The 26,291-nt window shown below is 46.8% G+C and overlaps 1 protein-coding gene across 2 annotated transcripts in view; it reads right to left on the bottom strand.

The window, feature by feature from the left end:
* ECE1 (endothelin converting enzyme 1) overlaps positions 1-26,291 on the bottom strand; it is a 420,365-nt gene that overhangs the window by 139,845 nt on the left and 254,229 nt on the right. For both annotated transcript variants that reach the window (XM_078642557.1, XM_078642558.1), the window contains exons 4-7: positions 16,450-16,659; positions 7,968-8,092; positions 6,783-6,929; positions 4,874-4,939 (exon numbers count right to left, since the gene is read on the bottom strand). In XM_078642557.1, the coding sequence (XP_078498683.1) occupies positions 4,874-4,939; positions 6,783-6,929; positions 7,968-8,092; positions 16,450-16,659 (548 nt within the window). The remainder of the gene's footprint in view (positions 1-4,873; positions 4,940-6,782; positions 6,930-7,967; positions 8,093-16,449; positions 16,660-26,291) is intronic.

The following is a 26,291-nucleotide window of genomic DNA, read 5'->3' as shown; positions in this document are numbered from 1 at the left end:
GGAAGGGGGCCAGTCTCTACCTTTATCTGGGAAAAGGGGGCTGGCACGCGACTAGGTCCTGCCCTATGGGTGGGACCAGGAGGGGGGTGGTTACACCCACTTCCTTGGCGGGCTTTTCCCCAGGCCAGGGGCTGGAGTGCCCCTGGAACTGGTTCCAGCCAGCCTATGCACAGTGAGCACCGGGGTGCTACTTGCAGTCACCTTCCTCTAAAGCCCTGCCTACCTACAATACACAAAACCCTGTCTGGGACGGTGCTGGCACCGCCCCTGGCAGGAAACCCTTTGTCCTTATCTCCTGCTCTGGGAGGACTCCCAGCAGCAGGAGGGCAGACTTGTGTCTCGGTGGCAGCATCCATTTTGTGGATGCTAAGGCTCTGTCTGACTTTTAACCGGGTTATAGGTTACAGGCATGTCGTGTCCCTCTAGAAGGGTGGAATGCTAACCCCGTCGCCAGAATTGGCGAGGGGTTAGTATTCCAGTTCGTATGACACCTTACTCGACATGTTTTGATAAAGCGATACCAGAGTTGGCATTTAACCGCGAGGATTATAATGCACTTAAGAGTATATGGTATGCGATATCATGGAAACGGCTAAGGGATAGATCCCGAAAGCCGCAGACAGGCTCAGCTCATGCCAGAGCACCATCTCACACGATTCCAAGCACTCTGCCTTCAGGATTGTTAAGGCCTGCCATAGGAGTGACTGACAGGAGATCTGTGTGTCCATTTTAGGGTTAGATATAGGTATACTATATCTAAAGCAAAGGGTGATTACACCACCTTGCCCCAGCTGTCAAGCAGCCAGTTGTGTCAGATTTGGATGGCCAGCCAGGGGTGGCATAATACATGCTGCAGCCCCTGGTAGGCCCTGGGTACACCTATGCCCTGGGTACCTAAGGTACACTGTACAGGGACTGATAAGGTGGCTCAGTATCCAATTTAGATATGCACCTAAGGTACATGGAATCCATTTTACAGAGAGAGCAGTGGGCCTGAGGTCCTGAATAGCAGGGCCTCAGGTCAACTAAGTCAGAAAACCAGCAAAACACCAGGCAAAAAGTTGGGGGCAACCATAGTCAGGGATCAACCTTCCTACAAGAAGGTTGTTAGATTGGTCGCTTACAGCGTCCATGTGGGTGACTGCAGCAACACTGCAACATGGCATGGAGTAGATACTCTAAAATGTCTTTGCTATTTAGCTTAAGAAGCAAACACAAGCATTGCATTAGCTTTGCGAAAGCAAAGGACAACAAGCCAAAAAGAGAAAATATTGATGTGAGTTCCCGTTCACCATACTGGGCAGAAGTACTATTTTGTACCAGTTGCCCATAGTTGTATTACTTTTTAAAGTAAAGCCTCCAACTATAACGTTGTCAGACTTTGCGGTTTTGACCTCATAATTAATAACATTTCAAGTTTTTCCCATCCACTCAAAATACTTTTCTTTGAGCCCATCTGATTGCACGACTGACCCATGGAAAGCAGTTTTTGCCCAGTGTCATATTTGGGATCACACTAATACTACTACTCCATTTTGGCTCATAGAAAGGGAGGGGGTGAAGAGTCATTGTATGCCCCAAGGCCCCCTCCATCACAGCACGAGACAGAAGAGCCCATGAAATGAAACGGATGAGCGGTGGCACCTATGTCACACTTATGGAATGGTACAGGGGAAAGGATGCCCTAAAACGAATAGATCCGAGGTTGTAATCTAACACTTTTAAAGTGAGACTCCAACAGTTGAAGTGGTCAACCACACGAAATCTGCAGGATATCCACATATGATGCAGGCAGTCTATAAACGAGGATAATCTGACAGGGGGTGGGGAAGTTGGGGAGACAGGGAATCACTGACTAACCCTAGTTAGAAAGATCTCAGGATTTGCAAATAACTTACATTGGACAATAGAAGTTTATTGTGCAAAATCTGAAAATGGCACACTCTAAGATCTCTGCTACATGCATGCTATGGTCTATAATATGTACATATGTATGATTTTGCAGAGTACTGAAATAAGGCAGGGCTAAGGGCTGGGGCTGGATAAGCTTAATCACTACAGTGTCTGAACATTTAAATGACCAGAATAAACCAGGAAGTGAAAAAGTAGAATTTCAGCCTGCAGAGCTTATTTCTTGATTTAAGGCATTTGACAGAGTCTCATGGACCTTCCTGGAAACATGCATGCACTCATTCAACCTAGGGGAGGCATACATACAGAAAGTACTGGCTCTATATGAAGACCCCAGGCCATCCATTGTCGTTAATGGATCACTCTCTGAACCCTTCACACTTCAACGCGGAACAGGACAGGGATGCCCCCTATCCCCCGCATTATTCCTCTTGGCCTTGGAACCCCTTATCAGAGATATTAATGCCAACAAGGAGGTGATGGGGGGGTCAGTATTAACGGCGTAGAGATCAAACTAGCCGCATATGCGGATGACATCCTCATAATGGCGGAGCAACCGGGGACCTCCATAGAGGGCCTGATGGAGAATATTGACACATACTACTCAACTCAATGTGGAGAAGTGTGGCTCAGGGGTTAGAGGCAGCAGACCCGGAAGCTGAGATCGGTCCTGGACCAGGGTTCAATTCCCCGCCTCGGCGGGGTCTTGGGCTAAAAATTCCACAGACTCGATAATTCTCGCCCCGGTGCCTCCTCGACTCACGGGTTCACACTCTGCGACTCTGGGCAATAGCTTGCTTAATCTCCACAACGGCCCCTCGCGGTGGGATGCCTGACTTTCACCTTGTGGATACCCTGCTATCTCACAGGGGAATACCAGGAAGGGTTCCCTAAGCAAGCGCCGGGAAACCCACTGCGGGTAGCTGTGCGCTATATAAGCTCAACTACATTTACATTTACATTTACAACTCACTCAAGATACAAACTCAACAGGGTCAAATCTGAATGTAAACCCCTCAACATACACACCACCAGGAACATCCTAGGGAACTCGGTACTGACATGGCAAACAGGGTTCAGGGTTCATCAAATACCTGGGGATACAATTCGGTAACGATCTCAGATCCACTCTAGACTAAAATGAGAAGACATTGCTAGAGAAAACAAAGACCCTCCTAGAATCCTGGTCCCCCAAGTTCATAACCTGGTGGGGAAGAACAGAAACGATTAAGATGATGATTACTCCAATGATCAACTACCTGCTAAGTATGCTACCACTTCTCCTTACGGATGATTTCCACCGTAAAATGGAAAAGCAGGTTACAAAATTCCTATGGCATGGAAAAAAAGCACAAATAAGTATGAAAAAACTAAGGCTAGACAAAAGTATGGGAGGAATAAACTTAGCAGACTACAGAAACTACCTAACCGCCTTCATAGCCAAACAGGGAACGTACTGGGTGGTGCCCCCCCAATGGATACACACCGGTATGGCTATCAATAGAGAGCCATAATAAACAACCAAAACCCACTGACTCTACTGACAGCGAGCAAACACACACACGCATCCAATCCAATATTCAAAAATACAAAAATTGCACTACTCAAAATAGACAAGAAAATGGAAGCCAGTTTTAAGAACTCGAAATGGGAATCCCTATGGGCCAACAACAAGATTAAATACAGGGGGAGGTGCCGGACTATGAACATATGGGAAAGAAAAGGTATCTCCTTCCCAGCTAATCTTGAGTAGGAAGGCAACCCAATTACCTTTGCTACCCTAAAAGACAGGTATGGGTTACCAGACATCGAGCTCTACAATTTCTTAAAAATAAGAACAGCTCTCACGAAAGCTAAACTAGCACAGCACACACCATCACTGACCCAGTACATGTCAAGACTAAGCAGGCTAGGACATCAAGTGTCACACCTCTACAAACTTCTCCACCCAACCACCACAAAAAATAATGATAAGGCAACTGACTACTGGACAAACTAACTCAGCATCCCACTAAGCGAACAGAACCTGGCCCAACTCTGAGCATCGGCCTCACGCAACAAAATCTCCCCAGTGCTATCGCAGACAAAATTCTGGCTATTGCACAAGATTTACTGGACCCCGACACGACAAGCCGCGATGGGACTCAGGGAAAACGACACATGCTGGAACTGCAACATGGAAAAAGGGGACCTAGCCCATCTCATCTTCTACTGCCCCAAAATTAAAATATTCTGGGATAAGGTATTCGAGTTCATAAAAAGGGCAATGGGGTGCACACTAAAGCCAGAGTTCTATACCCTCACCACCGCATTCATAACCACCCCACTAGACTCACAACACAACAGGGACCTCTTTGACCTCCTACTCACCTCGGTAGTGAAACTGGTCCTATCCAACTGGAAGGAAACGGCGAAGACATCCTTCAAGGGCTGGCTCAATTGAGTGATATACCTCAGAGGGGCAGACAGCATCTTACTGCAGAACTCACCATGGCGTCCAGCTACCAGGGGGATGTGGAGAAGGTTGGATGAGTATTTGCACCCATATGAGCCCCCATGAGACCCCCAAACAGGGACACTAACGCCCACAAGTCAATCCAACACAACCCCAGAATGGGTCTGAGACCGCCGCAAAAGTAGCCTCCCCTGTGTACGCCTCCTCTCTCTTCTCTCGGTCCTTTCCATCTCTCTTAGATGTTCTTCATTTCCTAGCAAGACACCACATTGGCGCACAGGAGAACAAGTATACAACCTAAAATGTAACCAAAAACTCTGTAACCAAGAGTCACTTGTATCCTGTAGAAGTATAGCAATCGTACCTGTAAAATTCAATAAAATACTTTGAAATAAAAAAAAACTAAAAAACTTGCCACTGAAGTTGGTCTTGTCGCGCCTTTCTGCAAGTCTTTCTGGTTAACCAACCAAGAACATTCTGGTACTCCTGACATTTTCTCACACTCACCTTTTCATTCGCAGTTTTGTTAAGGTAGTAGTCTCTAGAAGGCAGCCCCAGACCCGACTGGTCAATCTAAAAAAGGGGCAATGAAATAATAAGGATCAGATGGTGAGATGACAATAGATGTAGAAAATCCACATCAGAGAACTCCTGCTATTCAGTATTGCTCTAGAAGTCCAAACTGCCTTCTATCACAAGTGAGAAGATGCATTGACCTGTATCCCGCTCTCTGATAGGTCTTATTCTAATAGGCTCTGTCTGAATGGAATGTGTGGGTTAAAGTGACAGTCTGCAGTTTTTGTTGCAAGAAGCCATGTTTGTTTTGGTGAGCACTTGGATACCACCTAGTGACAGGAATGAGCCAAAGTGAGGAAACCAACTGGGACTCTCTATCTTAACCAGGGGTGTGAGCATGTGCAAGATGAACCTTAGGCGCAGATGCAAGCTTTCCCCAAGGAAGGCTGAGCGGTGTTGCACCTATTGTTGTACTTGTTCCTTTTGCCTGAGAAAAGGAACTGTGAGATTTCTCTGAGCGAAGAAGACGTATGCCTGGTTGTGGATTGGGAGAGCTGTCTGAGGTAACTGGGTGCGACTAGAGAATGTACCAGTCATGTGGCGTGAGAAAAGAAATCTTTATAAAAAAGACAGGGATTGTGTGTGTATGAGCGTGTGTGGTGCTGTGTGTGTATGGAGACTGAGTGTACATATAGGGACTGCCAAGAGACCGACTTATGAAGAGCTGTCAACAGTGAGGGAGGTCAGAGTGATGCTAATCGGCAAACAAGGGGACATGTCTGTACCAAGGGGGAATCCACCTAGAGCTGTGCTCTTTCCTGAATGAGTCCCTTAGTGAGCCACTGGCACAAGTGACACTCTGGCTTCAGTCTGTTTAGAGAACACACATCTGTAGCTCTACAGAGCTAGGGAAGTAAGAGAAATTAATGTTATGGCCATGGGTGGGGGGGTGATGGGGAGAAGGGGGATGCTAAGGAACCTCCAGCACAGATGTTCTAGGATGGTCCCATCAAGGGTTGGACTGAAGAGCCAGAGGGTCGATTATCCCACTCATTCCAGTAAGCATGACCCTAACGGGGTTTGCGACAGAACAGAATTTGCATATGGGGGCCCCTTACCTTTGACCTGGTCTCTGTAGAAACAATTCCCATTGCCCTTGGAGGTTAATTGGTGGTTGGACGCCCCTTAAGAGCTGTAATAGGGGCGCAGTGTGGGAGGACTATCCAGGAGGGTCACCCATGTCATGAGGAAGTATGTGTGACCTTCCTAGGTGGAAGATTGGTTTCTGTGGTCACTGTGGCAGCCAACACTCCCGTGAATCAGAGGAATCAAATGGTGGGGGTGCCACCACTAAGCGAGTCAAGGTGGGTGTGTTGGTCAAGTTAAAATAAAGTGTGGGATACTCCAACTTTAAGCGTGGACATTGATTTTTTAGCAAGCTTGCTATGTTACCCACCAGGGCATGTCACCAAAGTGCAGGCATAATGTGTGTTTGGTTATAAAGTTTTGAGGAGCCAAGGGGTGTCAGCATTCCAACCTTACTGAAGAAAAAGTCCCCCCACAACTATAGGAGGTCTTCACATTGCTAGGAAATGCAAATGGTGTTGGAGGAAGATGGGAGGATGGAAATAGCATCCTTTTTTTTATAGGTCTGTGACCACCCAGGAAAGGCATGGTTGTGAGGTGGTAAGTGGGAGCTTCTGCAATGCCATAATTGAAGTGCATGAGAACAACAAGGTAGATCAGTGCAATCCCACCACATAGGAGTTACAAACACATGTACTACCCCCCTCCCTCAGCCTCACACCCAAACTCGGTACTAAACCCTTTCTATGTCCCCTCCATCAGTCTATATTGTAGGACCCCCTCCTATGATGTGCATAGGTTGGACAAGACTGACCTGGATCACGTTGCTGTTAGAATTTTTGGAGTCTGCGCTAACGTAAGCAGAAAAGAAAGGTGACGAACGTGAGGTTGCTGTGACCAACCGCAGGGTTTCTTGGAAGTTATCCTTATCCCAAGGGCCAGTGATGTTCCATCCACCCAACTGCCAAAAAAATAGAAAAAGCAGGTGTCAATCAAGAGGTGTCAATCATCAGGGCGACCTCTCCTCTAAACATGCCCCCTTAATGGAATGTTTACAGTAGCTGCATGTGCACTACAAGAGGAAAGGACACCCATGTCACATGAGGGGGGATTAAACTAGCTAGACCTTAGAGCTGGGGGCAGAGACCAAATGTTCCTCACGATGCTTGGGTTAGATAAATTGAATAAGAGCACGGCATCAACTCAGAGGCTCTCCCCCCCCCCTCCCTCCCATCCCAATCATTGGAATGTAAAAGACCACATTAGGCTATGAAAACACTACTCCAGACCTCTGCCGTATGTTGCACCCTCATAACCAAGAGGAGACATACATCTACGCTAAATCTCATCTGCGAATCAACACAACACTTAGAGGAGACAACTACTCAAAGAGGTAGGCAAGAGTAGGTCTGAACGTCACTCCTTCAGAGTCTAAACTTCCAGCCCTGGCCTACAGCACAAGTTTACTTAAGAGACCTAAAAGAAATTGATCCCATACAAAAGAGTATGGCGCATTTGCTCGAAGGAGTCAAATCAGTCCAGACATGATCAATTGCAAGATACAACATATCTAAGGAGGCCCCACCACACACTTGTTTGTAGAAGAACACCACATCACCAGCAGGTAGCAGAAGGGATGTGTGAGGTGGAGGACAACCACCACATTGCATCTAGTAGACTATGGCATGGGGTTTCACACGCCGCTCATCAAATGTACCTCAGACTAGAGCTATTCAAGTGCTACAACCTCACACTCGTGAGCCGATAAACCTCAAACCTGACTTTCAACTCGCGCGATATTATACTGCAGGCATCAGCGCAGAGCTCTTCTCAAGCACCTCAATCCCAACATGAGCCTCACTACACCCACAGGGGTCCTTGCTGCCTCGGTCTCGTCAGCCACGCCCCACAACACACTGAGCAACGGGTCTGTGGCCGCAAAGCCCTGGAGAAGGGGGTGCAGAGGGGTAAGCAGGACTGAACCATTTGTTAAGCTCACCTTTTTGAGGAGCTCGATGAGGGGCTGGGCCCCCATCTCCTGGATCTTGGTCTCGTTCATACAGGCCAGGTAGTAGCGCTGGGCCTTGCGCTCCGCCTCGCTGGACACGTTCATGGTGGTGTTCTCTGAAATCACACAGGCCAGAAGTTACACCGTCGCACTGCCGAGGCACAGGGGGAAGAGGGTGAGGGGCACATGACATCAGAAGCATGACGCAGAGTGTTCCCTCGTTTTCACACACCTTCACTGACGCGGCACGGCTGTGACAGAGACCCGTGGTGGGCAGAGGGCAGAACCTTAAACGCACCTAAGGCGGGAAGAGTGGTCGCTGCTGCACAAGGGTAACAGACTCTGGGGAGAGGTAAGTGGTAGACAGCTCTCGCATGCCCCCTGGCGCTTAGGATTGGCAGAGCAACAAATTTGTAAGCAGATATTTGGGCAACAGACACACCCAAATGATGCAGGTGTGAGGTGAAACATGTGGAGGGAGAAACGTTAATGGACATTAAGGAATAGCGAGCGAGAATGAGGAAAGGAGAAGGAAGGAGAGCTGGTAAAGAAAAAAGGTTTAAGGCGAAAGAAAAATACAAGGAAAGGAAGCCGTACAAATACTAATTTGTTCAGACTGTTGGACTGTTCACTTTGGAATAACTAGGGGCCTTCTAAACAGGAAGTGCAAGGACCAATTCAAAACAACCACTAAACTTCAGGAGGGCAGTCGTGTCTCACTGCCAACTTGTTGAATGTCGGCAACAGACCTCTCCATCATTCATAATGTGCAAGGCACTGTCCAACTCCTGCAAGAATTTCTTACTACATCAATCCCAATTTGTGAAAGCAGAGAAGTGGCCTCCTATAATATCATCAGTTAACTGGGTGAATCCAAATGCATTTACTGAGAAATGTTAGTTTAGTCATTGGTGTGAGACCACTAGATCGAGATAAAGTTGAGATTATTTTTCAAGGATAATTTTGGACCGTTAAAGGATGAGATAAGCATCCCGTTGGAAAGACTTCAAAGCTAGCCTCCAACACCACTATGTCACTGTTTCTTCTCTGCTCCTAAAGAACATTTAGTATTTCTTCAGTGTCTTAGGTTTGTGTTATGCTTTGCACTCAGGTTACACATTGACTGAGACCGTGATAACTTATGCACACCCGATACCTTTAAAAAACGTGGACCTATGTTAGCACTGATTTGTGGAGGGCAAGTGAAGGGAATGTATATGAAGCTTTAAGTACATTCTATTCGAGAAAAGAAGGTGAAAGAGTTTCCTGTGTTGCACTTGTGGTGTGTATGCAAGTGAAGCTTGCACTGCTGCTAGATTTAGTTTGTGTGAGGGAGGCTGCTCAGCAGTGAAACCTCCACAAGAGAGCTTATGGAAAGCAAGACATTTTGTGCGCTGGTGTTCAATTACTATGCGCGAGAGAAGAGCCCGCTGACTTTGCTGTCCCAGTTATGTAAGAGAGGGAAGCTTGCACTACATATGCCTCTAATGCACCGTGTATCTGTTACTCTATAACCCACTTCCTCTGAGAAGCAGAAAAACACATCAGAGCCAATCATACATAACTGCAAGGAGCGAGAACAGACATTTGGATGTGAAAAATAACCATGTGGGGAGCTGAAAATAGAGGTGGGGCAAAATCAAAGGAAAACAAGCCTGTTGATTGTTCCAGTAAAACAGGTCCTTCTAAGTGAAGGTGGCAGTCCACTTGCCCTGATCATCCCTATACGCAGTGCTTAAATCCATATTCATCATTCCGCATCTGGCACTCATTAAGGCTACATTACATACTGCGTTCAAGAGGTCAATTCCTCCACCTACCTCCTCACACTGCCAGAGAAATATGAATCTCTGGCATCTTTTCTGCTAACATGTCAATTTCCATGGGAAGTGCAGAACAAGCGTTTATTTTGGGGCGGGGGACCAAGGCCCTGGACTCTTCAGAAGTCAAGAAACCTGGAGGTTTAGACTTTAGGGCTGCTTAAGAAAACACAAGCATGAGGAACCCCATTCCTGAAGACCCAGGTCCCACAGTCAGGAGGATGTGAATGACCTCTTCTTTTGCCCAGGAGAGTGTGCCCTTCTCTTGAGAAGACAGGTTAAGGGCATTCTGGAAAAGTAAACTTGGATATACTACTCCTGATGTGAACTGCCCAGAAACTTGCTGTTCCTTGTTAGGAGGAAAAGTCAAGAGTCCATTCCTCTGTTCGGAATAGATGCCCCCTCCTTCCTGAATGAAAATCATCCCACTCTTTCAGTTTTGTTGGTAGTTCAATAATTATACATGCATAGTCCTTCCGGAGCCGCAATCCACAAATCACCTGAATTAGTCAAAATTCGTTAAACCGGTCACTCTTGCTTGAGAGCACCGGAAAAGAAAAATGTAATTTTCTAGATCTGTGTAAGTGTTTAATCTGTTAAATAAAGCAGACCCTCTCGTATTTGGCTTCCATCCTTTACCACCAAAGAAGGATAAATATTGGCCCAGTTGACCTGCATTTGCTAGTTCACTTGGATACTGAGAAGGGATGCAGACCAATACAGGAAAGGATAACTATCCAGGATTGACATTTCTGGTGGGTTGGTACTCTACCGCCATACATGGTTTAAGTCTGAGAAGCTTGCATGGAGTCCTAGTACTCTGACCGGAGGAGAGGATGACATTTTCCCTGCCTGCGTAAAACACTGGCCATCCTAGCAGCAGCCGATCTGATACCAGAAAGACCTGCACAAAGTTCAGCTGCTGAAGAATCTGCCTGGCAGGGCTTTAAGTGGATTTACAAAACAGGGGAGGTGGGTGGGTTTCGCTCAAAGGGGCGCGGCCAATGTAATTAAGGGCGTGGCTTAAAACACGTAAGCTAAAAATCCATGCGTAGCACATTGTGCCTCCCGACTTGTATTTTGCTCTCATTGTATCCAGATATATGATACAACACGTAACATCATACCTAAAAGTCAGGACTATTGGCGTTGTCAATGGTTGTTAATTGCAAAAGGTAACTAAGCCGCAACTATGGCTTGTATAGAATATTGACAAATCTTCCACTTAAAGCCCTGGTGACACCACGACAATGTTGCTGCTCCGGAGTTTCAAAAAGAGAAGGGAAATTCAGAGAGAAAATGACTCTTTAAATGATTTCCCTTCCCCCTACAACGCTAACCCGGTATGACGGCATACCTTAACTTCTCCACTAGTGAGAAGTGAGCAGCGCACATCGATGTGCCTGCTGTCACTGAAGTCTGGAAAAAAACGGACAGCCTGTGCCAGGGCACAAAACAGAGCCCGATAGAGACCAGTTTCGAGGCCCCCTTAAAAAAACTGCCAGTGCTCAGCACCGGTGAGACCCGTCCCACTTAAAGCCCTGCTGCCTGGCATATCTGTCAGACCGAGGACTCCAAGGAACCATGAGATTCAAGCAACCCAGCCAGCTTGGAAAAAAATCAAAGCGGATGATGCAAGTGCTGGTCTGCCCTGTCACCTGCCTTTGGCCTGGAATGCCCCAAGCCTATCTGCTTGTCAACCACACACCACTAAGGTGAATGAGCTACTCATACCCCAATCTCAGGACAACAAAATAGTTCACTTTCATGACTTCAGCCTTGGGTTGGCTGAGAAAGGGTTCCCGATTCCAGAACATTTCAAATCCTCTTTCAAACACTTAAGCCCCGGAAGAGAGAAGGTGAACGCTCTGGCCATGGTGGGAATGGGTGGGAGAGGGGGGAAGGGAGCGGGAGACGGGGTTCCATTTAATAAACAACTCCAAGCCTTGCTCTTTCACTATCTTTTTTGGCAGCAGAACAGCTTCCATGATGGAACCTTCCTAATGCACAATCCTTGTGGGCATGCCCTTGTGGCATCTTATAGCCATGTATGCTGTGCGATGTCAGGTTTTCATTTTGACATATCAAAGAAGTGTTCTTGCCACTGCGGTTTCAGATACATGCCTCCAATAGTATTGCACTGTTCTGAGAGGAGCTTCCATTTTGGACTTGGTGGGCCAGTACAAGACTAGCTACATCAAAAGAGGAAGAACACTGAACGCCCAAGCCTTGGATCACCAAAAATGCAATCTTGCTTGGCCAAAGAGCCAATCGACCCCTCGGTTGGGAAAAGGTGGAATATGAGATTCTAGATAGCTGCGGACAGTGGTGCAAGGGGTGGTTGAAACTCACAGGGGACATGTGTTCACCTATATCCCATTATCGGCATATTATATGCCAGTGGCTGTGCCTCAGCCCCGGACCTTACATAAACCGTGGCCCTTCTTGCAACTAGTTACAACCCAGTATTACCATCATTCTTTAAAGTCAACCATTTGTTTTGTTTAGGTTTGACGTAGTTTTTTAGTCATGCTGACGCATGTAACATTCTGAATGGAAAAGTGGGGTTAAGGGGTTCTGTAAACCAATGGTAGGAGCAAGGTGAAGAGGCGGCACTCGTGGGAGCAGAGCTCTTAGTATTGTTCAAGCAGAGAAGCTGTCCCAGTATCCCACTCAAGTTCTTCCCAGGCAGGAAATTATGTGAAAGGGAGGCACCACCTTGAACCAGTACCCCATCAAGGTAGGCAAGAAATTGGCTCCTAGCCAGTTGCGCAAGGGCTTCCCTTTAGTGCAAGCAACCGAGCGGGCCGGGCTTTCATGGCATGAGCATGGGGATGACTGGGAAAGTAACAACATCTTGGTAGAATTAATACTGTGCCTCTAATTGCCCAATTAAGAATCCTTCAAATGTGATGCCCTGTGATTACTGGAGACGGCAGCAGTGCCAACTTTGCCGTCTGAGGGACAGCCAGGCAGTGGACTTGTGAGCACGTAGGTCAGAGGCTCTGTACGAGTTTCCATGGAGTGGTCGAGCACCATTTAGCCGCTTTATTAGATACTTGGTCTCCGCTAAGGGTTGGCGATTGTCCAGATGCACAGGTTCTTTCAACTCACTCAATGGACGAATGAAGTGGATTTGAAGAGGATGTATGAAAGCGCTGCAGAGTGCACCGTGGACCTTTTGACCTCGAGGAGCGTGCGCGGCTCTTGCAAAACTCGGTTTTAGCTGAAAACCTTATTTCAATTTAGATGCTGTGGCTCTGGAAAGGTCTTGTGTAGGGCAGTTTGACTGACAACCCAGTATATCTTAAATGTCTAAAAGGGTGCAGTAGAGATAGCAGCTCGCCTTAAACATAACATGTGTATTTGTAAAGCGCACGTTCACCCAGAGGTCTCTTGACGCTGAATAACAGATGTTCATTGTTACCCAGCTCAATGGTACTCATTTTATAGACCTCAGATGGATGAAAGGAGGAGTGGACCCGCCAGGATTTGAACCTGTGACCATGAGGTTAAACACAGGCCCCTGCAATTGACGCATTAGTCCACTGAGCCACCAGACCCGGCCTTCTGTGAGACCCACACACCAAAACCTTCCTTGAGCAGGGCAGGTCTGTTAGAACTCACTCTTAAAACACCTGGACTCGGTGGAATTCCACCTTTCTGCAGCAGATACCTCCAGAGTTAATTTCCAACCTTGCATGGGGAAGGTCATGTCTGCCCTGTGCAAGCTAGGGTTCATGAAGAGACATTGGAGAGTCACTGGAGGTTAAGAGATGCTCAGCTGCTATTAATCTACGAGTGGAGTGTAATAAAAGGGCAGTGTGTTTGGAAACCATGAAAGCCTGGCAGGCAGACTGCAATTTAAAGTCAATTTAGTGAGGTGCAAAGTTTTGCACACACTAAAATCTTGAGGAGCAGTACACAATACCACAAAGGTAATGCAGACAATTGTGGTTGTCGCAGTGTTAACCCACCTTCTGGTCTTCCAATATGATAAAATCCTGCCGACAGCAAGAGGTATGTTGGAATGACTACGTTGTTTCTTTTCCATGCTTACCTTACTAGCTAATCCGTACCGAAGTATTGTTCAGGTTTGGAGACCACATTAGGTGTACGGGGAGTAGCCTCCACCTTCAGAAGTACAAAGACTGACTGGCGACAGACAAGACGGTTGACTACGTGCTACAGTTTAAACATCATGTCTGGACATGTGTGTGTGTTGGGGGTTTAAGACTCAGTGGGGTACGAGTGCAGAAAATCTGCGACAATATGGGTCTGTGTAAGAGTTACTATGGACCAGGGGCAGAAGACTGAGAAAGGGTACACCAAGATCTTCCGGTTGAACAAAAGCTTACTATGAGAGGAGATTCCTTCTGTAAGGGCGCAGCATTGTGCCATCATAACGACCATTCAATGAACAGACCAGTTTGGGAAATTTTCTGCCCTACGTTGGTACAATGGACAATGTAGATGCAATGCTAAATTACTAATTTTTTTTCTTTATAAATCTAAAATTGTTTATAAAGAAAGCTAAACCTATAGATGGAGAATCGAGGGTTTAAGTGGTTTATATAGAAATTCTGAAGGGTTGCTTTGTTGCAGGATAAGTACTATGAAACACAGACGGTAAGGCATGAGACTGGAAAAGTAGGAGGAGGCCGGAAAAATTGAATAATTTACCAAAGGCAGCAAGATAAAAGATCGGAGGTTCTGAGAAGGGAGTTAACATTACAAATGGGATAAATATATGAACACACTCAGACGTGTTGTGTTTGTGAAAAAAACAAGTTTTGTTTTGTATTAAAAAAGGGAGACTGGCAAAGACAAATAAAGAGGAATTAAAGCAGGATCCCATGAAGGGTCCTGGTCCCAAGGAGCCAATGGTAAGCAAGAGGTACCTGGTTTAAGGGCACGAGGATAAGGAACAAAAATAAAAAGGTGTTGGTAAAGCACAATAGTTTGACCTTTCTATCAAACATGTGCGCAATGTACAAAAATTAACTGGGTTTGCCAGTGCTTATTTGTGTACCGAGAAGCAAAAGTAGCAGACCGTCAAAAGCATTGTAAAAATGTGTGCTACAGAATAAAAGGGTTGCTTTCTTTTGTGTAGCATATTTTTTTCAGATGCACTAATCAGTGCATGCTCCCGCTGGGTTGCTGGTCCACCTGTTGCCGACTAAATTATAAATCGTGATAGCCATCTTGAAACGGTAAAATAACAGTCCATGTAAAATGCTGTTACAAGACAGGTGGCCATAACAAAAGTATCTGAAACAAGGACGCTACAGCAAATTAAGACACCATTTTATAGCAGCGCCCATTTTTAAGATGCTTTTGTCAATGCTCGCTCTCTAGTACTGCCATGGAGTGACTTCTAATGTATTTTAGTGTAAGACGCACCCAAATCTCCCATTGCAAAATAGAAAGACTGAAATATTCCTTAGGGTTGATCAGATATTAGATTGGCAATGTCTCTAGAAAATGGATCACAAATCTAGAGCAGTGGTTCTTAACCTGTGGTACAGGGGAACCGTGGAGTCAGCGACTGCTGAGAAAAATAAAATATTAAAACATTAATAAAGTGTATATAAAGAAGCAAAATTAAGCAGAATATAATAAGGATGAGTGCACTCAATTAAGTTTAGAAAAGCTCTAGCCTTCCTATTAAAAGGTTGAATACATCATATCTGTTTGCACATTAAATAAAATGTTTCTTTATTTTTCATTTGTAATTGTTTGATGAATGCGTTTTTCTGTATTTTCTGTGTATAGTTTCAGTTTGAATGATTGAAAATGCTTAGGCCGGGTCCCCAGCTTCTACTAGTGACTCAGTGGGGGTCCCTGGATTCAGTGAATAATGATTCAGTGGGGGGCCAGTAATAATTAAGTGAGGATGCACAGACGAAAAAATCTAGTTCTATAACAAAGGCAGCTGATGGCTTGAATGCTTTGGTCAGTCTTTCAAAATATACAAAACGTTGGTCATTAATGACAAGCACCATAAAGGTCAAACCCAATAAAGGATACAGTAGAGTACGAAGGCCTTCCCCCATAAAGAAAAGTGAAATTAAGGAAGAAATGGAATTCTAAGTATTCCCTAAAAAATCTGAGATTAATCAAAATCAACAATAAATCTGCAAATCTCAATATTAAACATCCGAGAATATTCATCCATGATTGCTCTCAAAGCAATAAGTAGAGGCATGTGACGTTTAAACTCAGTCGCTAACCCAGCTCGAGAAAAAGCACTTATGGGGCAACTTTAATTGGGAATTACCGGGACACATTTATTAGTGTTTTCTGTTTTAGTCATTGCTGTCCTTTTCTGGCCGCAGCAAACCAGAACCAGCGTCATGAGCTTTGCAGGCTGAGAATGTTTGGCACCTGATTTTGGTTCTCTGAAGCTGGGTCCAGTTGCTAACTTCCCCGACCCAAGAACATCATGAACGCAGACAGGCATGGTCTGGGTGGGATAGGATTAGAAGGGGAGTTCCTCTCCACAATCCTCTTCTGACAAACTTTCTGCCAGTGACCATTGATTAGTCAATATACAGCATCTACCCAACTATCCACATATGCAACATGCAACAAAGAGCCATCACAACATCCCACACCCTTTTATCTCCATCCGGCCAAAGGCAGACACTCACCCAGGAGGTGTTTCATGATGGCCTGGTTGTGCTCCCAGAGGTCGTTGAAGGTCCCCCATCGTGAATGACCATCGGGCACTGGGTTTGCCTTGATCCAACCTCCGCATGCGTAACTGAAGAAGTCCTCGCAGGGATCCACCGTCCGATCCAGTGAGCGCAAGATGGAACTGGTGACGGAGATGCATGCTTCAGACAGGCATACACGGGACTCTAACATGGAAAGACAGAGGAACAAATGTGAGGGTAAGCAGAGGGAGAATCCGGCCTTATCCTGCCTTCAGCAGATGGTAAAAACAAACATTAAAGCACATTTATGAACAAAGTACTAAAGATCCCCTTCCATGTAAGCAGATTTTCATATCACTTGCAAATTTCCCTTGCAGTCATTTTTGGGGTGCTACAATGCCTGCCAGTGCCTACTGATTTATCCAACTGACCGGTGCCGTGAGGTTCCGCTTGCACTACTGAATGGGCGGGCCTGATCAGCTATATCAAAGAACTAATACAAGTCATAAAATGTATTATGTCAGCAGATCGGTCCTACTCCTCCGGTCAAATGAAGGTTCTGAGATTAAGAGTGGGGTCAATTAAGAGTTGAGTCCTATGGATGGGGGCATTGGAGAACCCCTGGTTGTGAGAGAAGTCACTAATTAAACAAAGGCAACATTCACTAAACCTTAGGCGAGAACAGGAAGGTACAAGGATAGGATATGGCAAGAGAAGACTACGGGAGTTGCTTTAATGGAAGATACGATAGTCTTCTTGTGCAGTAATGAGTAAAATCCTACATAGGATTCTTTCTGGCTACAGAAGCACAAACTCTGGCTAAATGCCAGCGCAATCCAGCCCAATCACTAAATGTGAATGGCCCTTGTATATAGAACAAATTGTCCAAGCCCCTCCCTCCAGTCGCCGAAGGAGATATCGTTAGGATTACAAACAAGAACATCCCTAGACCACAGGAAAAAATAATACTGTGCCATTCTTATATTACCTCTCAAGAACCTTTTGCAGCCTAGACACCATTTTACACTTACCGAAAGTGTAGAAATAATAGATCCAACACACAAGCATTTAAAAATACAATTATGCGAATAATCCGGGATAAATTGTTTTTAATGTGATGTAAGATGTAAATCTGAAGACGTAAATGTTGAAATGCGTGGAGTGTATATGAAAAATATATATAATCAGGGGTTCTGTACATTTATGCATTATAATCCGCTGTGGCGAAATGTATACATTTTGACAAATACATTTTTGAAACTGAAAAACAATATACAAAAGGGATTGCTTAGAAAATCCAATATTTTTACTGAAAGTTCACTTAATCACATATCAATCCAGATTCAAACATATGAATTCTTATAGATCCAATATAATGCAAGAGCCAGGATATGATGTTCCAAAAAATATATTCTTTATTCTTCAGAACATCAAACTGCCACCCAGCGAAAGAGTTAAGTCTTGACCAGGGATTTCATCAGCGTTTAGAGATTTCTTGGTGTTTCCTAGTGTGCAAGTGTAAATCACACAGAAGAAGGGGCTGAATAGTGAGTATTATCACCCAAGGGTCATTAAAAATTCCTTATGGATTCTTCCTGGATAAAAGTAAACCAGAGAAGGCAAGGTTAAGCAGAAAGATGTGGCATCCCATCAACACAAAGCCTTCTCATGATGAGGAAACACTAAGAAACCTCTAAACCCTGATGCAGTCCCTTGTCGGGACGAAACTCGTTGGCTGGGCTGCAGTTTGATGTTGTGAAGATATCATATTATGGCTCCTGTGTTCTACTGGATCTACAAAAATAATTCATATGTTTGAATAATCTGGATTAATATGTGATTAAGTGAACTTTTAGTAAAAACATTGGACTTCCTAAGAACTCCCTATTGTATATTGTTTATCACTTTGGTTTATGATTTCGAAGCAGTATGGACCATTAGAAGGTTGAGTGCTATTGCATACATATTCACGATACAAAACGCCTGCACGCAGTTAGAGAATCTACTGCTCTTTTTTGGAATTACATTTTTTAAATGGTTAATAAATACATCAATATAAAAGTAAAATAATGAATAATGGTTATTTCTTTTATGACCATGTATGGTGTTAATGACATTATAATCTAGAAGAAATACAGGTCTAGCTGGGGGTGTTTCTTGTTGTTCAGTGCTTCAGCTAAAAGCCAGAAGACTTTTGAGAACTGACACAGTCAAGAAAGCACCCACATTCCAAATTTTCAACTTTTGGTGAGGCTGCATTATTCTGGACCTGCCCCGTGCCCACAGGAACCCAACTACACCTCCATAAATCACATCAGCTGACTTATTCTAGAAAAGTCTTAATAAACCATTGTTGGAAATGGGATCCCTGGCTGGCCAGGGCTTTCGCCAAAGTCAGTCAGAGACCACCACTCCCAAGTCAGGGCAAGGGAGTTACACGCCAAGATAACCCCTACTCACCCTCTAGGTAACGTGGCGCGAGCAGCAAGGCTAAACTTGGAGGCGATGTAAGTTAAGTATTTGCGCACGCACCCCAGCAACAACACCCAAAGGCCCACCACAAAGGAAACTCCACACCAGGTTATATAAAAATAGCCTTTGTATTACACCAAAACACATTAGATAAAACACACTTTACAATGTGCCAGAGGCACGGGCAGAATTTACAAGGGATTATTTACAAGACAGGGCCACCTGGACCACTGTCAGGAATCACTTTCTGAACGTAACAATACAATACTTGTAGGCCTAGAACTTAGAACATAGCCTATCAGACAGTACCTTCCGTCCTGGTTGCACGGGATAATGCGAGTGACCTCCTTAGTAAGCTTGAGCGGGCGACCCAGCGAAGCGGCGCGGCTCAGGGGAGAGCGGCGCTGCTCGAGGCTTGGACGGGCTGCCGGCACGGTACAAGCGTTTCTCTGGGGCGACCAATGTGTGCGGCTCAGAAGAGGAGGGGAAGGCAGGATGCGGGCGACCCAGCGAAGCGGCGCTGCTCGAGGCTTGGACGGGCTGCCGGCACGAGCTGCCGAGGGGAACGAGCGAGGCACACTTCAGCGAGGCCCCAGGGGCCCAGGGAGATCAGCCAAGTCCCAGCAATTTGGCAGGGAAGGCACCATAGAGTCCACTGGTCCTGGGACTCTGGTCAGGGGGCAAGCTTAGTATCAAGCCCTTGGGATCACTTATAACAGAAGATCACTAACACAAAATAAGACAAAGCACACAACCAGTACCCACTGGTAAGTCCCCCCTACGCAATCCTAACCACCCTAGGAACAGGTCACGCAGGGAACCAGGACCTTACTAGCACCACCTGCACTAGCAAGAACAACCACCTCAGTATCACAATACAAGTAGGGGCATAGACCTGGGGACAAAACACATGATGCAGAACCTACATTCAGCGGTGTAAGGAACACATGACGCATCAACACACGTTCAGCGGTGTAAGGAACAAGGCACATGATGCATCAACAACACATTCAGAGGTGCAGCAAAGAGCACTTTGCACAAATCACATTAACATGAACTTACATCAAAGTCCAGGGTCCAGGTTGTGCCACTTGCGCCAAGACCTAAACGTAGCAGCTGCCCACTACTTGCTGGGCAGCTGAGGGACAGGACAGGGGGCCTAAACGCTGCAACTGGCACTAAGTGCTGCGCAGCTGGGGAAAGGCCAGGGATGAAGGAGTGCGCCTCACTCCCAAAGTCCAGACCATGTCCCTAGAAGCAAAACCTAAACGGTGCAGCTGCCCACTAATTGCTGGGCAGCTGGAAACAGAACTGCGACAGGGGCCCTCACTGGCCCCTCAGGACAAAGACTGTGCCCAACTGAGCCCTCAGGCTCTACAGTAGTTTACAATGTCCCAACACGTTGGAGCCTCTCTGGGCTCGCGAACACGGTGGGGGCATTTGCTGGAGTTCCCCCTCTGGGGACTCGATCTGGCCAGGGATGAGTCAGGAGCCTCTCAGGGCTCAGAAGCAATGTGGGGTCCAAGAGCCTCTCGGGGCTCGAGAACAATGGGGGCGGTAGGCGGAGTCCCTCCCGGGGGACTCGGCATTAGGGGAGGCCTCACGGGCCTCTGAACACAGCGAGACTCGCTCTGGAGGGGAGGGGCGGGCACCGGCAAAGTGCCCCGAAAACCCCCCTCCCCTCAATGCACTCACCGGCTCTTCCTGCGGCGGCTGCTTCTCCTGGGCCGGGGCTCCCTCTCAGGCAGCGCGGGGCTCCTCTTCAACACCGGAGCCCCGCCTGCACTTTCAATCGTCCTTCCTCCGCGTCGGGGCTCTCCTCTCGCTGGGGGAGCCCTGGGGACAGACACAGCTTCCCTGGCCGGGCAGGAGCGCGGGGTGGCCTCCCGTCCGCTCCCTGCCGGACTCTCTGTACTTCCGGGTGCGCGCGGGGGAAGCCCTCGAGGTCGGGCCAATCCCTGCGCGGCCCCAAGATGACGCATCGGGAGTCCCTGCAGACGAGGACCAATCACAGCGCGACGGCGGGACTTCCTCCGGCAAACCGGAAGTCCCGCCCCGCATCAGGCACCGTAGTGCCTGACTTCCTGTTTTGCGGCGCTCGGGCCGCGGCGGTGAATCTCGGGGGCATTTCAGAGGGGTGGCACCCTCGAGAAGCATTTAAGACATAGAAGCGAGGTGGGCATTCGCTAAATAATTAAATAACCGGGGTAGCACCCATAATTAAGATGAGAGTGCACACAAAGCACTCTGGCAGATAAAGGGCAGGAGCGCGTCCCTCCGAGGGAAAACGACAGCGCTCTGCCCAGGACTAGAAATAAAGCGCTCTCCAGCGCTAGGGCACACAGAAAGCTACAAAGTCCTTCAGGAGGTGGTCATCAGCAGTCCAGGGGCTGGGCAGGGCCCAGGGAGGGCAAGCCTTCCCCTGGGCCCAAGCAGCAGCACGCCCCTGGTAGATTCAAGTTGGAAAACCAGAACATTTTCATGGGGTCACAGCCCCTCTTTTATACAGAGCAACCCTTTGTCTGTAGGTGCAGGGTGGGGGCAGAACCAGTTGCAGCTGGTTCTAGAGCACTCTTGATGGCCCAACCACCCATTCTATTCACTGGCAGGGCTTGGGTCATCAGTCACACCACAGGGGGGCGGAGCCAGCATTGTGTGGGGAAAACCCAGCCCATCCAGGACACATGTACACTCCTCCCACACATCACTCATGCTAATCTCACACTCACCACCGGGCAGACCCATCCAGACTTCCTGGAGCCTGGCATGCCAGCCAGCTCCAGCCAATCACGCCCCAGCACCCTCACTGCACACACACAGCCATGTCTAGAAGTGGCCCTTCCCTTCTAGACACATACATGCCGCATACACCATCTCGCAGCATTCACCCTCACGAGTTCACACATACTAAACTCGAGCCTGTACTCCCCACGCATCAGGAACTACCAGGGACACATACATTCCCCATGCATTCCTATGGGAGGGCAGGCCTATCTCACACACGCACTCCAAGTGCGCACGCACTTTACACTGCGCCACAGTGTCAAAGTGCGCAAAGACCAGAAATCACTATAATTTCAAGGCAAAAAGTTCAGGGGTGAACCTGCCACAAGGCCCAAGTCCAACAACCATTAATTGCTCAATCTGAAAAATTGTCGAGTTTTCTACTTCAGAAGCAGCACAGGTTGATTCTACAGGACTTGTACCAGCCTTAAAGAGCGGGAGGTAGCCACATTGTCGCTCTGAAATTTGCTTTGAATGACCCAGAAACGCATGTGGTCCTTCTTTCTATATACTGCATAAGGTTCAATGAGATGTCACTTCTATATGGAAGGCTCATTTAGCAGTCAGTCCTATGCAAAAGGCTCAAGGAGCAGTCAGTTCCATATTAACTGCGAAGATCCAGGCCCACACTAAATACAGTCTCAGGTGTGTCAAATTCCTACCTTACTGAGGATATGAGCAGCTCATCCTGATGGATTAAAAACCTGTTATTTGAGATTACAGCCGATCTCTGCCATCGGACAGGGATTTGCATATGTAGGCCCTGAAGAAGTTGGCCATGGTGGAACATTTTTATAGTTCCTTTCCCAAACTTCCATTTTGGCAAGCATACACGGTCTCTAACCTGCCAATTGTCCTCAATGAAGTCCCCTTCTGCCAACATCCCACGCCAGAACACATGCTTCGCAACTTTACTGCATAATTTGGGGGTGTATCCTGTTGATAAGAGTCAACCCAATTATGGAATGATTTGTGCAACTTAACAACTCCCTGTGGTTCAAACGCGCCACTTATCTAGTCCCTGCGGTTAAAACGCGCCACTTATCTAGTCCCTGCGGTTCCAAGGATATACATGCTTGAAATGGCAGATGGACCCTAACCTTACATCCCAGTTCTCAGCCCACACAGATCAAGCCAGTGGGTCCAGTGTGTGCCTGGGGACCCTTGGGTGCCCCTGGATCCTTCAATGACCCACCCTCATCACCACTTGAATATTTTGACTTTACCTAGCTAGTTCAGAGATGCGCATATCCTAACCCTTGAAGCCTATGGCATCCAGCTATGGGTTCCTTCACTATCTATATAGAGACCAGTTGAGCTCTACACTGATCTCCTTACCGGGGACATCGCCCACTATTCCCACAAGCCCCGACTAACCAACTCACAGAAGGCCTGTGTACCGGACAAAGATTTTGTTTGAACTGGCCTTTAGCACTTTGAACTGACTAATGGGCTTCAATTGGACACCATTTCGGTTGTGGTTTTTGCACCTACTGTATTTTTTGGGAGTATTTAAGCTTAATGCTTTTAATAATTACAGCAGGCACAGTGGCACCAGGGCCCTCTGAACACCTATTATTGCATTTCACTACTGAGCTAGCGGACGGGGCAGCACTTTACTTGTTTGTATCAGGGTCTACAACACCCTTGCTATGCCACTGCCGATAGGGAGAAACTAGGTTATTCAAAGCAGTGTCCAAGTGCTGGTGCCCTTGAGCCGCCTATGCCAAATGAGTATCCACTACCGATCTCTGAAGGAGGTAATCAGGCATGCCTGGCCGCCATAAGTGTGGCAGGGTATGCTCAGACGTGAGTCCCTTGCTCACTTTGCCACTGGATTCAAGCAAGCCGGGCTGAAGACGGCTGGAATGCCAGAAACCGGCCCTCAGAAGCTTGTTTCCGGTCCAGGGAAGGCATGGCTTGGCAGTTCGGGCTGGACTGTTCCCATGAGGCACAGGGTCAGACTGATTTGCATATAGCCATGTCTGAACTGGGCTGGCAGAGTGGGCTAAAGAACGGTGATGGATCAAACACAGATCTTTTGACTGGATGTGAGTGTTTGATTGGTTCAGATGCTCCATCCATCACCACCCCCTTTTGTACTGCTTTGGCCGCCATACGTGTGGCAGGGTATGCTCAGACGTGAGTCCCTTGCTCACTTTGCCACTGGATTCAAGCAAGCCGGGCTGAAGACGGCTGGAATGCCAGAAACCGGTCCTCGGAAGCTTGTTTCTGGTCCAGGGAAGGCATGGCTTGGCAGTTCGGGCTGGACTGTTCCCATGAGGCACAGGGTCAGACTGATTTGCATATAGCCATGTCTGAACTAGGGTGGCAGAGTGGGCTAAAGAACGGTGATGGATCAAACCCAGATCTTTTGACTGGGTGTGAGTGTTTGATTGGTTCAGATGCTCCGTCCATCACCACCCCCTTTTGTACTGGAAGCAGTGAACGGCATCAGTCCAAACAGGCCATTACAAGTACAGTAGACTGGACTAGGTTGCAGACAGCAGGACAACTTCTGGAGTACTTTCAGGAGAAAGAAAAAGCAACTGCAACGCAACAGGTCTCGCATTCATGCGAGTTTGAGCTATTGGCATTGTAAAGGACACTGCCTTTCATTTATGTTTTGGTTTTTAAAATAAATAAAAGGCATTGTCATTTACAATGCCAATAGCTTAAACTCTCGCAAATTCAAGACCTATTGCATTCCAAATGCTTGACGGCATCCATCGCCGTGTTGCCCCTATTGTCTCCCATGGCCCTGAATAGTTCCCCGTTTGCTCAGAGTTAAATAACCCCTTCGCCGCGGGGGGTATTTTCCCGCTGTGCTGGGGGGCGCGCATGGCGCCCGCATGCTCATGACGAGCTGAGCTCGTCATGAGGCACGGCGCTCCTGTGCTCATGACGAGCTCAGCTCGTCACAGGTGCATTACCTGCCGTGGAACGCTCAGCACAGCAGGGGAATTATCCCCGCGTGTGAGCGTTCCACGGCTCATGACGAGCTGAGCTCGTCATGAGCACCGGAGCGCCGTGGCTCATGACGAGCTCAGCTGGTCATGAGCATGGAAGAGGATAAACAAGCCGTTGGTCACAACTTGGCATGAGAGACCCTCCTGCAGTAAGAGAAACTCATTAAATAGTGCTTACAGACTAAAGAAGACGTACCGTGTAACAACCGGAGTAAAAGGGCCAGTCCTCATGGGAGGTTACAAATGAGCACTAGAGGAGTGCTCCTTTCTCTGAATTCTTTTGAATTAATTGTGGCTTGAGGCGATCCACTGATACCGACCGCACGCACTCATGTTTTCATATACGGGTCTCATTAAGGGGAGGAGTGCATTCTCGCTCATGACTGTTCGGTTTAGAAAAATATCGCCTCCACGAGTTTTGCACCCCATTGGATGAAACCAGGTTTTCGAAATCGGATAAGAAACGTAAAAGCATGAATTTGTCACAGCGGAGACAGTGGAAACATGAAGTGGAATTCATGCAATAAGATCGTACATGTATCATTAACAGTTAAAGTTGATTTATGGGACAGATGCACTATCAGTTTGTATTACGATTTCACAATGTAATTTTAATATATTAATGGGTTTAGGGAATGTAATGAAGTTCGTTTTTATAATTATGTTTATCATTTAATTATAAGTTGAGTATGTATGTACAGCTTTGGGTTCAGGCTATGTACAAGGGAGACAAGGATGTTTTGTTTAACATTTTTTGTTGCATGATTAATTCAAGGTTAAGGGAGCACTGGCTTGTTGGGGGTGGATTGGTGGTTGTGCAGCTGGGGTGAAAGATGCACCATGGTAGATAGAGTTTTTAGTTTGAAGGTGATTTAAAATCGAGCGTAACTATAGGGGGAGGTAGGCACGTGCTGGCAGTTAAGAACGTGCATCAGGACCATTCAAAAACACGAGAGTGAAAGCAGCTGGATTCATGAACTAACAGCTAGGAAAAGAGAGGAAGCAGCGTGCATATGGAGAGCAGCACGAGGAGGTTAGTTCGGAGGAGGTGGTTTGTTAAGAACTAACAGTGAGGGACATGGTTTAAGAACTGATAGCGAGGGACAGGCTGCAGATGGGGGAAGAGGGAACAAGGGTGGATTAAGATTGGAAATACAAGTCTTTGGTGAAATGAGTGACATTACGAATCAAGGTATTGGTTGGAGTAGGGTGGTTTAATTTTACAAGCAGCACAGGACTTTTATTGGGTGAGGGAAGGGGTGCGGTATGTTACGGGATTGTGGGTGACTGTTAATTTAGAGTTCTGGGCTTGAGGTATTTTCACAAGGACTGGATCAGCTAAGCTGTTTATATTTATCTGTTGTAGAAACTCCTGACGAAGAGCCATAGGATGCTCGAAATGCATTGGGTACTGAAAACCATGCGCCTACTTCATATTGCGATTAATTTGCACGTATCGTTGTAAAAAGTCTGGAGTGACATGCAGCAGATATCAGAAGTGTTTAATAAAGATTGCAGATTCAATCAGACTGTCTCCGGTGTGATGAAAGAAAAAAGCATATTGGAGTAATAAGGAATGGAATACATTTTGGTCATATTGGATTATTGTGG

The sequence above is a fragment of the Lissotriton helveticus genome, chromosome 5_1 (genome assembly GCF_964261635.1).
Source record: "Lissotriton helveticus chromosome 5_1, aLisHel1.1, whole genome shotgun sequence".
NCBI lineage: Eukaryota > Metazoa > Chordata > Amphibia > Caudata > Salamandridae > Lissotriton > Lissotriton helveticus.
Note: the sequence above shows the minus strand (reverse complement) of the source record. Positions and strands in the feature narration are given on the sequence as shown.